General features: G+C 42.3%; 1 protein-coding gene across 1 annotated transcript; it reads right to left on the bottom strand.

Annotated features, from left to right (window-relative positions):
- Positions 1-2046: 2046 nt before the first annotated feature.
- LOC308174924 (5'-3' exonuclease PLD3-like) lies at positions 2047-14374 on the bottom strand (the record flags this gene model as incomplete). Its single annotated transcript, XM_080550035.1, has 6 exons — positions 2047-2111; positions 2679-2778; positions 3626-3791; positions 4357-4496; positions 5019-5222; positions 14045-14374. 6 exons carry the CDS (start codon positions 14372-14374, stop codon positions 2047-2049), a joined length of 1005 nt encoding a protein of 334 aa, XP_080406161.1.
- Between the last annotated feature and the right edge of the window lie 1724 nt (positions 14375-16098).

The raw sequence follows: 16098 nt of genomic DNA, 5'->3' as shown, positions 1-16098 counted from the left end.
ATCATGAGGGGTTCACTGAAATCTAAACGTTGGGTGATTCGCCGAATTCAATGACTATCTCCGCCTCCAACGAAACGATATGCTAGTCCCGGATCAAGCTCTGTAAGGCGATCAACTTCTCCAGAATTGATTTAATTGAGTCGTCACTTACAAGCGAGTTCGTTTAATCTCAACGAGACGTCCTTGATATAACTTCTTAAGATAAAATGATCCCCCCGCGGTGGTGTAGCGGTCTAAGCACTGGCCGTTAGTGCATGCTGCCCACCGGGGCCGGGGTTCGTATCCCGGCTCGCCAGATCCAGATATGGCCGAGGCACACGGGAAGCGGCATATTGGCCGGCCGCTTCCGAGGGGGGTATAGGAGTAGTTCTGGACTAGGATCCGTCGCGCAACACCGCCCCCGTCTGGTGTCGGAGTAACGGTACTGGGCTCGAGGAGCCAGTCAGCCTAGTCTGCCTGGCGGCCTCCTCTGGGACTGCCGACCACGGGGTCGTGCGGCGGATCCTTCGCAATAGGCAGGGGATAATTGGATGCTAAGTTGGGTTAAATTGGCTACCAAATTGGGTGAAAAGGGGATAAAATCTGAAAAACAAAATTTAAAAAAAAAAGATAAAATGATCCAATCAAATATTCGGCACCACTACTGAACTGTTCTTTAAGAGAATATTTATTCGAGCACATCAGCAAACAATAGCATCAGCAAACAATAGCATTTAATTCCATGGAAAGGGGTCCTATCTAGCTTCACCTCCGCAGGCCAGTATCAGCTGGTTAACTGCAGAAGCTTCACAGGACAAGAGCCCCGTTTAGCCTTGGTACATAGTCCTTTATACATTTGATTTAACATTTGGGGCTGGGCTGTCCCTCCCCCCCTATCTGTTAGTTTTTTAATTGTCAGCATAAAATCTGTTGCAGCTGTGAGCAAGTGTTTTAGTTAGTTATGTGGCCTTCAACTCCTCTCTGTGTGTTATCTTCTTCTTGTGTTATCTTCTTCTTCTGGCCTCCCGTTGTCATGGTGATATACGTACTTGTGTGAGCACAGAGCAGAGCAGTGTGTCCTTAAAATATAGACTTATCATTAATCATTAGTTATGAAAGTATACAATCAGTACAGAAAAATAGAATATCATTACAGCAGGTGTAAAATGGTTGTTAGCACATAGGTAAAAATAAGTAATTTATAGGCAGTTTGAATCATAACACTTTCTTTTAGTCAGGAGCTTTTCTTCTTCTTGTCGCTCAAAAACAGAACCTCTCTTTTGGCTTTGCGTGACCTTCCTATTGTTCTCAACTGACCTCAGTCACATATTATTTAAATGAGCACATAGTACATGATTTATCTCTTCTAGTTATTTTAATACAAATTCCCAACACAAGCCATTATGGTTAATGAGCTGAGCTATGATAGCTAGCTAAGCTGACTGAGAGGGTGCGAGAGACTGACTGAGACAGTGAACCATTTGAGGGATTTTTGAGTGTGAAACTAAAAGACTGAGTGAATATTATTCAAACAAAAACATATCTACAAATATTATACTGAACTGTACAAAAATCATTGTGATGGGATATGTTAGATACTTCATACTACAGTAATTCTCCAATGACTAGAAAAAGTAGCTAGATTTGTCGCTGGTCGCTTTTGACTAGTTAAGGGTGTATGGAAAGTCGCCAGATCTAGCGACAAAGTCGACAAGTTGGCAACACTGCTTGTGATTGGATGTATTATGTGTTATTTTATTTCCTTGGTTTCTTTACTTCCTAAACTACCATTATTGATTCTTTAGTTTTTTCCAACTCTTTCCTTTATTTTCTTTACTGTCCCTTTCATATGAATTTTCCTCCCCCTTCCCAATGAGTGGACAGAAATAGTAGGGGGATAAAATCTCATCCCAACTTCTAGTGCCTTATTAAATTGTTTGTGTTGAAGGATTTTACCTTAGCTCTCCCACAAGGTATTTTATCCTTGTACAGATTGCAGGTGACATCTCGTGAGCTTAGAATTATAAGGTTCTATCTCCGTTTAGGGTAGTTCAGAGATATTGAGCTTCAAAGTTTTTTACACCCCGACCCGGCAGTGGTCACAAAGTAGTCCCCAGACCAGTTAGAGGTACCTTGAGAACACAAGACCAGACCAGTTAGAGGTACCTTGAGAACACAAGGAAACAAGATGCCTTAGAGCTGATAGATGGGATCTGTTACACTGGATTTCAATAAAGAATCTGCGTAAAATGAAAAATGAAATGAAAATGTCCTATTTGTGTAAAGTCGACACATAAAATACCCTCAACAGCTATGCCTAGAGATACAATGGGTGATGCTTCAAATGATATCTGAGCAAACAGGTTTTTATTTCAGATAGGGTTGGGGACAGTTGAATTTCAATGCAGTTGATTCAGGAAGTTTTTGTTGTTGTTGTTTAAATCAATGATTGCTAAAAGGGCATTCATTTTCAGTGAACTCTCAATAAATTGGAAAAAAGGAAGTTTTTTCAAATATTGGAATTGTTGAACTCAAATCACTTCACAAATTCAAATTGACCTTAACCCTGTTTTTGAGAGAGTGAATCAGTGGTCTAACAATGATTCACAATGCTTCCTAAGGATGACTTAAGGATGACTTTGATCTCACTAATGTTGATATATCTCACTACTGTTGAGTCTAGGAGAGAGGTGTATTACCTATGTAGGCAACCTTGTCTGTCACCATGTACTTGTTGTGGTTAACTCTGGCGAAGGGTATTTCCTTTTGCTTGGGATTGGCTGGCACAACGAAGATTTTCTGGAAAATAGAGAAGCAGAAATGGTACCATAAGCTCTTTTTAAATGTGACATCCTGTGCCCAATGACTTGCCCATATTGTGCCTAAACGTGTCATACTCTCAACCAAGCAACCAACACATACATCTCTGCTTACAACCTAAAGAAGACACTGTTCAACACCCAAACACCTCCATCCTTTCTGGACGTAGCTTATTAACAGGGGTGCACATACTTTTTTGGGGCCAGTGCTCAGAGGAGCACCTAGGGATGCTGCTTGGTGCTCCCCGAGCTCGCGAGTCACGACCCGTCCCACAGGATGGATAAAAAAGGGATACATGGATATATTATTAGCAAAACAACATTTATTCATAAATAAAGATGAACGACCAAATTATTGTGTGCAAAACAAAAGAAACAAATGCAAAATCAAATGACTGCTCTTTAAGAATGAAAGTCTGTCCGACTCCTTTAAACACAATGAAATCAACTGACATCTCTTTAAGCACTAACTGAATGTCTGTTCTTTAAACACACTGAAATAAACTGACATCTCTTTAAGCACTAACTGAATGTCTGTTCTTTAAACACACTGATATAAACGGACATCTCTTTAAGCACTGCTCTGTTCTGTAAACACTGAAATCAACTTGTTGGTGCGCAAGAGCGCCTTCATGCGGCTGATCTGCCGCGCAGCATGCATTTTGGCGACGCATGCGCACTGGCGCACCAGTTATGTGCACCCCTGCTTATTAACAACATAAACAAAACAATGTCGATGAATCATCAACATGAGGATTATGTCTAAAATCTAACGTACAGTAAAGTGACAAAATAAGAAAGCAACTCTTAAGTCTAGGCCTACTCACCACCTGGATGTCCAGCCTTCTCTTGGGTTCCTGGACCGAGGCCAGGGAGCGCAGGAAGGGCAGCATGATAGGCTGTGTGCTGGCCCAGCAGCTGATCAGCAGACGCACGCGCACACGCTTCTCATATGCCACTCGTCTCAGCTGAGTGTCAATGTCGGCCCAGTACCTGCAGAGGGCGCCAGACCCACAGGGTTAGGGCCCAGAGATGGGGCTTTATTCATTCCATAACAGACAAACGCTCTAGGAGCCTTTTTACAAGACATGCTGGTAGGTAGAGCCATCTGACCAATGAGCTAGAGTAAGACTAATGAGCTAGAATAATACTCTCCATCAGCTTTGCCTCTCCACAACTTCAACTTTACCTCCAAGAACACTTATCATTGAACAATACTACTAGGCAATTGTTTGTCACACATTTTTATATTTATATCAATCTATTAATTTTGGCTTTATTAGACTAAACATTCCTGAGTCTGAGGCCTGCAAACTTACTTACTGCAAAAAGAAGCTGTTAATGAGTTCATGGGCATTGGGAGGAATGCCTCTCGGTGAGCAACGAGATTATTTTGGGGCATTATTTCCCTTTTTGGCTCAAGAGCGGAGGCTCTCTAGAATGTAACTTCCTAAGCAAAACGGTAAGCAAAACTGACTTTAGATGGCTGCATAAGGGCTAATTCCCCAGTCTCCCTGAACTTAAAGTGGCAGTGAAGTTCCCTAGGAGGCTGACTGACCGTTTGGGGTGTGAGAACTCTGTGGTGGGGAGATAGTTCATGACAGCAATGTAGACAAACTGCTGTGCGTCCTCCATGACACTCAGGATGGACTGAAGGTCTTCGGTCCTCCCCGTGGCACAGAAGGATGGTGGGGAGCTCTGGTGAGGCAGGATATTGTTGTTAGCATGTGGGTAGTTTTAAAGGGATAGTTCACGACACTACACGACACAGACATTATCAGCAGCAGCAACATTTCTTTGCAAGAACTATCCCCACACATAGCGTTGGGGAGACATACTATAGTAAATACACTTATATTAATAATATCATAATATTAAATCACAGAATGGACCTATCGCTAAGCCACGCCCCCTTTGAAAACTCGGACAAACAAACAACGCTTCACTGGCATTGACTGACTGACCGACCGTGACTGAATGACATTCAATGACTTACAATGGCGGGAGTTGGCAAATTTCTGATTTCTGATTTACCACAGCAAGTAATAGACATGTTTTTTGAAGATGACAAGAATATTTAGTCTCGAAGCTTTTCACCATCAGATATTAGCGAGTTGTCTGTCCGAGTTTTCTGCCTGTTGTGACTTTTGCTGTGATATGATTGGACAATTTCTATTCTGGTGCGTGGCTTCGTGATAGATCCATTCCCTCAGGTCTTACAGATAGATAGACGCTGGAGGCCGTGCCGTTGAGTGGCAGCTGCATGGGCGTGTCCTTGTTGTAGGCGGTGGAGTAGCTGCTGGGCCAGGGGGAGGGGATACTGATGACGTCACTCTGGCCCAGATACCAGTAGGCCTCGAAGATCTTCCCCAGGTCTTCAGCCAAGCAGCTGCAGTTGTACACCACGGCTCCCAGCTCCTTCACCTGAGCAGGGACACAAGAGAAGACATACGTTTCCCAGTGTTTCAACCAACACTGATCTTTAGAGGTATTATTTTCAGAATCAATGGCTATATAAAGTCCTAAAAATGTATGTACCAATCCTAGATAGCCCTAACCCTAACCCTAACATAAAACAATTTCTTCCTCAAACGACCACAATAATTATGTTTAGAATGGTGAGAGGAACAACTTCTTCTTCATTTCCATTTTCCCACACTTGAGCTGACAGATTTGTTTTTGAAAATAAAACCGACTGTGTCATAGTGTCATGTCAGAGTGGCTTTGGGACATTGGCTTTGGGACTTACTTTAGACACATAAGGGTTGTCAGGGTATATACAGGAATCTTGAGGTTAATTTCAATACCTTTCTAAGACTTTTTAAAGACCTTGTCAATATTTTTCCAGACCTCACCGCCACTTCGAGCTGTAACCGTTTACATCAGTGACACCTTTAACTTAACAGCTTTAGTTTGCAATAGACTAGACCACTATCATACAACAGAATTTCCCGTTCATCTTAGTTTTTTAATAAAACTAATACATTCACGAACTTTTACTAAAAGTTTTTAGGACTCAAACTCTGGACAGAGTCTAATTCAGAAAAATACAAAATTCAAGACCTCATAAAATCGTGATAATACTTTTTAATACTTATTAAAGACTGCCAGCCTTTATTCAAGCAACAAAAACAGTACTCACTGTTACTCACTACTCAGTGACCAACTGGTTTCAAGTTAAAACAATTTAAACAGCAGCATTCAGCATTGTAGAAAAAAATGAGTTACTGTCTGATTTCTAGTTGTAGTGCCTTCAATTCTCTATTCGTTTCGTATCTCACTATGGGAACGCCCCCTGCGTGACCTCATCAGAAACTGAATTACACTGCGCCAGCCCATTGGCTGGCCAAGGCGACGCTTGTGTCACGAGGGACGGGACCCTCCGCCTATATAAAACGTACACACGGCATTGTCGTCATTCAAAAACCTTTGGTCGCTTCTCGCTGGTGCTGACATCAACTGTGCGGGTGGCTAGACAGTCCACAGATACGAGCGACCACAACACACACACACACACACACACACACACACACTGTATGGAAAGTTTGAGCGGCAGTGACGGCCGCGCGCTGCACTTAGTATTTATTCTTGATTATTTTGAACGTCTCGCTCAGCCCGTCAGTGACGGTGCAGTGTGTGTGTGTTAGCCCGTCAGTGACGGTGCAGTGTGTGTGTGTTAGCCCGTCAGTGACGGTGCAGTGTGTGTGTGTTAGCCCGTCAGTGACGGTGCAGTGTGTGTGTGTTAGCCCGTCAGTGACGGTGCTGAGCCGTGCTGTACGTTAACAAACACGTTTGTACAGCTGTTCCTTTGTGTCGACCTCCCTCTGTGCCTAGAGACTCTTACACTAACGTTACCACCAGGTGCTAGCTAGCTACGGTAGCTAACGTTACCACCAGGTGCTAGCTAGCTACGGTAGCTAACGTTACCACCAGGTGCTAGCTAGCTACGGTAGCTAACGTTACCACCAGGTGCTAGCTAGCTACGGTAGCTAACGTTACCACCAGGTGCTAGCTAGCTACGGTAGCTGACGTTACCACCAGGTGCTAGCTAGCTACGGTAGCTAACGTTACCACCAGGTGCTAGCTAACTAAGGTAGCTAATGTTACCACCAGGTGCTAGCCAGCTACGGTACCTAATGTTACCACCCGGTGCTAGCTAGCTACGGTAGCTAATGTTACCACCAGGTGCTAGCTAGCTACGGTAGCTAACGTTACCACCAGGTGCTAGCTAGCTAAGGTAGCTAATGTTACCACCAGGTGCTAGCTAGCTAAGGTAGCTAACGTTACCACCAGGTGCTAGCTACAGTAGCTAACGTTACCACCAGGTGCTAGCTAGCTAAGGTAGCTAACGTTACCACCAGGTGCTAGCTAGCTACGGTAGCTAATGTTACCACCAGGTGCTAGTGCACCCACACACAACACACACACACGCGCGCGCGCACACACACACACACACACACACACACACACATACACATACACATACACATACACGTACACACACGAGACAGCTGGGAAGTTGTTGGCTGCTTGCTTAGCTAACACGACTGTATTGTGTCAGCCTGACATTATGTTCGTCAGATTTCTTGCCTGTCTCCTAATAATATTACAAATTGTTTGGCAACATTATCATGAGGGGTTCACTGAAATCTAAACGTTGGGTGATTCGCCGAATTCAATGACTATCTCCGCCTCCAACAAAACGATATGCTAGTCCCGGATCAAGCTCTGTAAGGCGATCAACTTCTCCAGAATTGATTTAATTGAGTCGTCACTTACAAGCGAGTTCGTTTAATCTCAACGAGACGTCCTTGATATAACTTCTTAAGATAAAATGATCCAATCAAATATTCGGCACCACTACTGAACTGTTCTTTAAGAGAATATTTATTCGAGCACATCAGCAAACAATAACATCAGCATACAATAGCATTTCATTCCATGGAAAGGGGTCCTATCTAGCTTCACCTCCGCAGGCCAGTATCAGCTGGTTAACTGCAGAAGCTTCACCGGACAAGAGCCCCGTTTAGCCTTGGTACATAGTCCTTTATACATTTGATTTAACATTTGGGGCTGGGCTGTCCCTCCCCCCCTATCTGTTAGTTTTTTAATTGTCAGCATAAAATCTGTTGCAGCTGTGAGCAAGTGTTTTAGTTAGTTATGTGGCCTTCAACTCCTCTCTGTGTGTTATCTTCTTCTTGTGTTATCTTCTTCTTCTGGCCTCCCGTTGTCATGGTGATATACGTACTTGTGTGAGCACAGAGCAGAGCAGTGTGTCCTTAAAATATAGACTTATCATTAATCATTAGTTATGAAAGTATACAATCAGTACAGAAAAATAGAATATCATTACAGCAGGTGTAAAATGGTTGTTAGCACATAGGTAAAAATAAGTAATTTACAGGCGGTTTGAATCATAACACTTTCTTTTAGTCAGGAGCTTTTCTTCTTCTTGTCGCTCAAAAACAGAACCTCTCTTTTGGCTTTGCGTGACCTTCCTATTGTTCTCAACTGACCTCAGTCACATATCATTTAAATGAGCACATAGTACATGATTTATCACTTCTAGTTATTTTAATACAAATTCCCAACACAAGCCATTATGGTTAATGAGCTGAGCTATGATAGCTAGCTAAGCTGACTGAGAGGGTGCGAGAGACTGACTGAGACAGTGAACCATTTGAGGGATTTTTGAGTGTGAAACTAAAAGACTGAGTGAATATTATTTAAACAAAAACATATCTACAAATATTATACTGAACTGTACAAAAATCATTGTGATGGGATATGTTAGATACTTCATACTACAGTAATTCTCCAAATGACTAGAAAAAGTAGCTGGTCGCTTTTGACTAGTTAAGGGTGTATGGAAAGTCGCCAGATCTAGCGACAAAGTCGACAAGTTGGCAACACTGCTTGTGATTGGATGTATTATGTGTTATTTTATTTCCTTGGTTTCTTTACTTCCTAAACTACCATTATTGATTCTTTAGTTTTTTCCAACTCTTTCCTTTATTTTCTTTACTGTCCCTTTCATATGAATTTTCCTCCCCCTTCCCAATGAGTGGACAGAAATAGTAGGGGGATAAAATCTCATCCCAACTTCTAGTGCCTTATTAAATTGTTTGTGTTGAAGGATTTTACCTTAGCTCTCCCACAAGGTATTTTATCCTTGTACTGATTGCAGGTGACATCTGTCTCACACACTTAATAGTACTTCCACACTGTTATGTTTGTATTTCTATTCTAAACTAGGCGTAGGTTTAAGCCTTCTTTTTATTTACAAAATGCCAACTTTCCTGTTAGGCTAAAACAGGTAGGCTAACATTCACGTATCTGTGACTAATGCGCATGCTCATCTCTCCCGGTGCATACTGGGAACTGGAGTCCTAATGGCCTAATATAAAAACATAACACCACACACACCGCCGACATATTTTAGTTTAACAAGCATGCGAGAGTGGCTCGTTTAGGTTAATGAGCAAGCGACAATGAATTGGCTCTGGTTGTTTGCGTCATTGATCGGTTGTTGTGATCGGGGACTAGAAAGCATTATCGGATTTCCCCGATCTCGTATTTTTACTGAATATAATCCGATTCAGATTGCATGGTAGCTTGCCGCCATTGGAGTGTGAATGTGTGTGTGGGTGAATGAGAGGCTGTTGTAAAGCGCTTTGGAATTTGGTAATGCGCTATTAGTGCAGTCCATTTACCATTTGTTTTTTAATGAATCCCAAAGTTTGCTTAGGAAGTGGTGTACTTCTTTTGTGCATGACCTTTGTAAAAAGGTTTTCCCGCTAGCCTAAAACAGTGACATGGGGAAAATGGGGGTAGATGTCTTTTCAGATTTTACAATTTACCATTTAAAATTTTACAATTTACAACAACATTGCAAATTCAACTTAAAAAGGTTTTCCCGCTAGCCTAAAACAGTGACATGGGGAAAATGGGGGTAGATGTCTTTTCAGATTTTACAATTTACAATTTAAAATTGTACAATTTACAACAACATTGCAAATTCAACTTAAAAAGGTTTTCCCGCTAGCCTAAAACAGTGACATGGGGAAAATGGGGGTAGATGTCTTTTCAGATTTGTGGCGTTTTTGGGCGTTCAGACAACATCGGGGGGCGCTGGAACAAATATTTTTAAAAGGGAGGCGTTGAGGTGTTCTTGGGGGGCGTTCACGCATAAAGTATTTTTCTCATGAAAAACAGCTGTCAGCAGTGTTATTACGGGTACGTTCGTAAATGCACGAACGGTCAGTTCGCTCGGACAAACCGTCTTTTCAGTCAGAGCACCCATCTCTGAGCGCTCCCAGAGCGCAGTGTTCTGAACTTGGCCGGGCTCTGTGACGCAGACACACGTAGCGCAGCGCCCCAAAAAATAAAAGTGAGTGTCATCAAGAAGATGAAGCTAAAAACTCAGCTAGCAAAGGCAGAGCTTTTGATAGTTTCCAATGTGTCTGGGTAAGCTGCATTGTAGAAGAATCTTGACAGTTCATGCACAGTGCAGAAATTGCAATACTATGCTAGTCTACGATAGAAAGCACCCCGTTTCATCCCATCTGTAATGTCATGTTGACCATGGATGCACCATAGCTAATGCTAGCACAAGCCAACTTTTAACCCTTGCCATCCTTTTCTTGCATAGCACCCGCAAATGAACACGGAGTGGAATAGGCTATATAACTGTAAATAGTTGATTGTCTTTGGATTTAGCTAGTTGGCGAAGATTTATGAGGAATAGGCTATTTAATTTGTGTTGCTCATCTAACAGCGATACGGTGTTGTTCAATTTACGGTCTTGTTTAATTTCTATGAGTGTTTTCCTTGTAGGCTATGCTTGAGTGACATGTGTTTCAGTTTGTAGGCCCATTGTAATTGTTGGCTATAAGCGAGAGAGAATATTTCTTATGTTAGTGTAACCTTAATGGTTAGATGGGTGACAACAAGGTAGCCCGCACTCACTTTTCGTTGCTCCAATTTTTATTTAGCAAGCAGCAAGTAAAAATAGACGTTTCGACCGTGAGGTCTTCTTCGTATTACTGCACTGTCAGTTATAGCTCAGCACCGAAGACAGGAGGATGTGCGTTATTTTTTCTCTAGATGGGTGACAACGCCATTCTCTTTAAAGGGGAGAAACCCTCCAAATGGTGTACATTAAGTTCTGAAGTCTCCCGGGACTTCCCTTATAGGCTGGCTCTGAACCCCTAGGTCCTAGTGTCCCACAGGTTACATACACCCCCACTTTAAAAGGTTGCCGTCCCGGTAACATGATCTGGCCTAGCCTTGACCTAAGCTTAGTTCCACGGCCTGAATACTACTCGTTGGGAGTGTACTGATGGCCTTGGTAGGGCCACAGGCTGGGGTAGGTGGAATGGGTTCTGATGCTGGCCTAATGTTGTTCTCTGTGACCTTCTTAACTCAGGGGGAGGTATCAGATGTTCCTGAACTAAGGGGAGGGGAGCTGGGAGGCCTTCAGCTAGTGCTGGAAACATCTATTGGGGGCGGACACTCCCGCAAGGCACCACATGTAAATGAGGTACCTGGACACTGAAACACTGCTGACACTGGTACTCTCTTTCTCACACACTCTGACATTCACAGAAAATGCTGTACCTGTTCTACCATACACTGTAAAAAAAAAATGTAAAAAAATGTAAAATGTCTGGCAGCAAAAGTTGCCAAACACTTACTGTCAAATTACAGTAAAATAGTCTAATTAAAATAAAGTGGAAAAGCAATTAATTTACAGAAAAATATGTTTCTATTTTTTACAGAAAACCACTGTTATTTCACCCCAAAACATCCGTAAAATTCAGCAGTCAAACACTGTTATTTTACAGGTTTTTCCTCAATTATTACGATCAAACACCTTCAATAAAGTGACAGAACTTAAAGTTCAGCAGTCAAACACTGTTATTTGACAGGTTTTTCCTAAATTATTACGATCAAACACCTTCAATAAAGTGACATAACTTAAAGTTCAGCAGTCAAACACTGTTATTTTACAGGTTTTCCCTCAATTATTACGATCAAACACCTTCAATAACCGGTCCTGCTGCTGGGTTGTTGTCCTCCTATGGCCCCCTCCACGTCTCCTGGTGTACTGGCCTGTCTCCTGGTAGCTCCTCCATGCTCTTGACACTGTGCTGGGAGACACAGCAAACCTTCTTGCCACAGCGCGCATTGATGTGCCATCCTGGATGAGCTGCATTACCTGAGCAACTTCTGTGGGTTGCAGACACCGCGTCATGCTACCTCTAGTGGTGAGGGCACTGGCAAAATGCAAAAGTAACCAAAAATCAGTCAGAAAGGATGAGGACAGGGAAATGGTCTGTGGCCACCACCTGCAAAACCATTCACTTTTTGGAGTAATAATATATATATATAATAATATATAATATAATATATTAGCAAGTGCTGTATAAAACAGATAACAATAATAAACAATGAACAATAATTTCAAACTTTATCCGTCTCAAACAATCCTGAGCATCAGCTGGATCCTTGGTGCATCTGTGAAAACGAAAAAAGGACACTATGATTCCCTGGAAAGTCCTTGAAAAGTAGGATTTGATTTGTTACCATTCCTTTAAACAAACTTTATTCAAACAGTGAATAGACATATAAAGAAACGGCTGGGGAAAGAAATCACTCAGGCATCACGCAAAGTTCAAAACTACTCTTAATATTCAAGTATTAAATTATTGGGTCAATTTTGTCTAGACAGTTTTTTACATTATTTGGGTCAATAAATCACAAGGAATGAAATGAATTAACAATAAATTCACCCGTCACTACAGCCAGTCATACTCCGATATCTTTGATATGAGTGACAGGACCTTGGGATTGACTGCGACACGCTTCTTACTGCCTTGTTTTTGTACTTTTGAGCCCTTGTCCGGATTTATCTTGAACATGCATCTGTTGGTAGAGGAGTGGTACATAGAATGCTTGACATCGTTGTCAAATGGTGTACATTTACACAATTCCGTTCATTCACATTGGTGGGCCTTGGCTGTACACTGTGATTCTGCTGTTGCCTAGTGTGCGCTGCTCTCAATGAATGTTTGAAAGAATGGGCTCCGTCACTCATGCCCTGCCTTCTGCACCGCACTGATTCAGTCTCAAACTCTGCTACAAGGACTTTATGATTAAAAGTTAATTATACCGGTAAATGAAAAATTAAAGATGAAAAAATATACAATTACCTTTGAAGAAACTCCAATGTTGCGCAAAGCTCTACAGGGTAGTCGATGTTGAGGACATAGTATATAATGAATGTCATTAACTGCCTCTGTGAAACTTCCAACTCTGTCATTGACCACCACCTGGTCCACTGCTACCATGAAAGCAGATGCAGTCAGTGGGCTTTCTCCTGTGAAGGTACGACAGACGCGCGCACACACACACAGACAGAGACACACACAGACAGACAGACAGACAGACAGACAGACAGCGATACGAGAGGGAGAGAGAAAAAGAGAGTCAAAACTGAGCTGACAAGTTATACATTACATTTTCTCAACAATGACTGTATTGTATGTGCACATGAAATGGTTAATATACTTTCACTTACCACACAGCAATATGCATGGGGTTGTGGGGAGATGCTGCAAGTTCACATCTGTTGCAACACAGGTATCATCAACATTTATGAGCATCTTGTTCTGATCTTCTTTGAATTGGGCCAAAAGCAGCAACACAGCCCCACAGGAGTCTTCACCCACAGCCTGGATTTGAGGTATGAGTTTTGCTGCAACACATTCTCTTTCCGGGCGCTGACACTTGAAATATCCCAGGACTCTTTTGTATTTGCTATTCATGGCCTCTTGGAATTCTTCATTTATGTGGACACCGGTTAGTTGCTTGAAATGAGCCTTCAATCCAGTTGTGTTGAAAAGATAGGGCCATTCTTCTTTCAAGGTCTGTGTGTCTTTTTCATTTAGGACATCTCTTCTCTGGGAGGCAAACGTGTTTGTCATCAATGCTTCTATTTTCTTCTCATCCTTCTCATTTTCCTGAAACATTCTGTGTAGTTCTTCTTTCATCTTGCTCTGGGATTCATCATTTGCAGACAGTTGAGGTTCTGGGTTCACACATCCATAAGAGACTTTCCTTCGTGTCTTCTTTCCCTTGTCAACACTGCTGGGCTGAGTCATCATTGGTGGCCCCATCCTTTTGTTGTTGTCCACTCTGCATTGTAGTTGTTTTGTTACAGAATCGTAGCCACTACCTACTACTTGATCCTCGATCACATCCTTGAAGGACTTAGGATAGTCCAGTACCATCTTGCGGGCAATTTCACTCAAGTGCTTCTTTTGAGGATTTTTGCAGACAACCAGGATTTCTACGGCAATCAACCTGATGATCTCTCTTCTATCCCTCGCCGTTGGCCGTTCTTTCTTCTCCAGTGCATTCTTTATATGCGAAGGCATGAGGTTCCACTGTATGTTGAAGTTGAAGTGCCAGTTATTGTCCAGTGCTGCTGTTCCCTTCTCACCGCTGATGGAGCATTCACTGGTGGAGGCCATCTCATCTCCATCACGCTGACCTGGAATACAGTGAGCCATAATTAGCACAGATACGTGAGATTGGTTGTTTTGCCTCTGAGACAATATCATTTGTATTTCAAATGAAACAATGAACTATGAGGTCAAAGTCCATAATGTCTGCTTTCAATTCATGTGTTGTTTTTGAACATACGTTGAACCATTTTAGAATAGTGCCATTTTCACTCCTGCCTCTTCCACAGATTTCACATGTTAATTTCTGTGTCAAACCGCTTATTTTATTGATTACCAATAAATGGCCGCCTAGTGCTCCTTTAACAGTAAGAGCAGTTTTGGGCCATCCATTTACTAATTGAATGAAACCTTCAACATCCCCTATAGTTAAAAGTATACATGGCAAATGTACACACGTTTATTTGTGATGGGGCATCGTCTTGGAGTGGACTGAGGTGACATGGAGCTTGTAGGTGTACATCATCTCTCTCAGAACTGCTGCTCTGAAGGTCTGTAGAGGGTCCTAAATGGCAGTGAATTATAACATTCATTTTTGCATGTCAAAACAGGCACAGCAGAGTATCTCACATTGTTGGGTGCTTGCACTGATCACCACCTCTGCAAGCACACTACTCAGTGTGACCATTGTTGAATGTTAACAGTGAAGACGGCAACAATGAATAAATCAGTATGGGGGGGTAAGCTCCCAGATTTCTATGTACTGTTTGTTATAATCTCTTCATTTGTCATGATGTCTCGATGGTAATCAATAAATTATGATGATAGGTGCCTTCTGGTTCGGCTTCTGACAGACAGCTAGGCCGTTCAATTAAACCTGCTGGTTTGAGTTTTGACTGGGTGGAGGTAAATTTGCCCCTGACCCCCTTATTTATTATGGATTTTTTTTTTTTAATTGACATTACATTTATTGATTACCATCGAGACATCATGACAAAAAGTGCATAGAAATCTGGGAGCCTACCCCCCTTTTAATAGGAGAACCCATTAGAGTGCTCAAACTTGACCTCATTCCATGTCTACTTCATTAAGGCAGCAGCTAATTATGTAATCAGCACAGAGGAACCTCCCTTCTGGTCGCAACAGACCTCAAGTATTGTCATTTGAAAAGGTAAGTGTGTTAATACAATGGTTTTACTTACTTCTGACAAGAGAAAAAAGGCTTGGACTGGCAGGAAAGGCCACAGAGCTCGCAGACGGGCTCCAGTCACTGGCCACGGACAAATCTGTTTCGGTTTCTCTGCTGTTGTAACCTAAACAAAAGTATAACACATTAGTTTGACATACAGTAAATAAAAATGAAGACATGCACAGTCAATGTTTCACTTACTTCTGGCACGAGCAAGAAGCTTTCTCGCTTCTACTATCTTCAGGACATCTTCAAGGTCTTTTACTTCCACAAAGTGTAGGTAGACAGTAGTCACGCCAAGGGTTTCGATTACATCCAGCAAAGGTTGTAGTCCACAGCCTGGAACCACTGCTGTTATGAAACTGGCCAGGTCACCCATGACTACAAAAAAAGATAAACACAGCTTGAGCCTAGATTTTGCTAGTTATGAAGTGAGCTCCCTTATCTGTAGAGTGACTGAAAAGCTAGCATAACATTTCACAGTAATGAGAGCTGGTTAGGATGGTAGTTCAATGTTAAATACATTTTTATTGGCTGACCTGGGATGGTGTTGGCTGAGGGACACAGCTGTTTGATCCCGGCTCCTCCTTGCTGAAGACACTGCACTCCTGCCACTTTGCCTATGCCATCAGTGTGTGTGTGT

This window comes from Nansenia antarctica (assembly GCF_963989245.1).
Source record: "Nansenia antarctica genome assembly, chromosome: 1".
Taxonomy (NCBI): Eukaryota; Metazoa; Chordata; class Actinopteri; order Argentiniformes; family Microstomatidae; genus Nansenia; species Nansenia antarctica.
The sequence above is the reverse complement of the archived record's forward strand: the minus strand, read 5'-3'. Positions and strand labels throughout refer to the sequence as shown.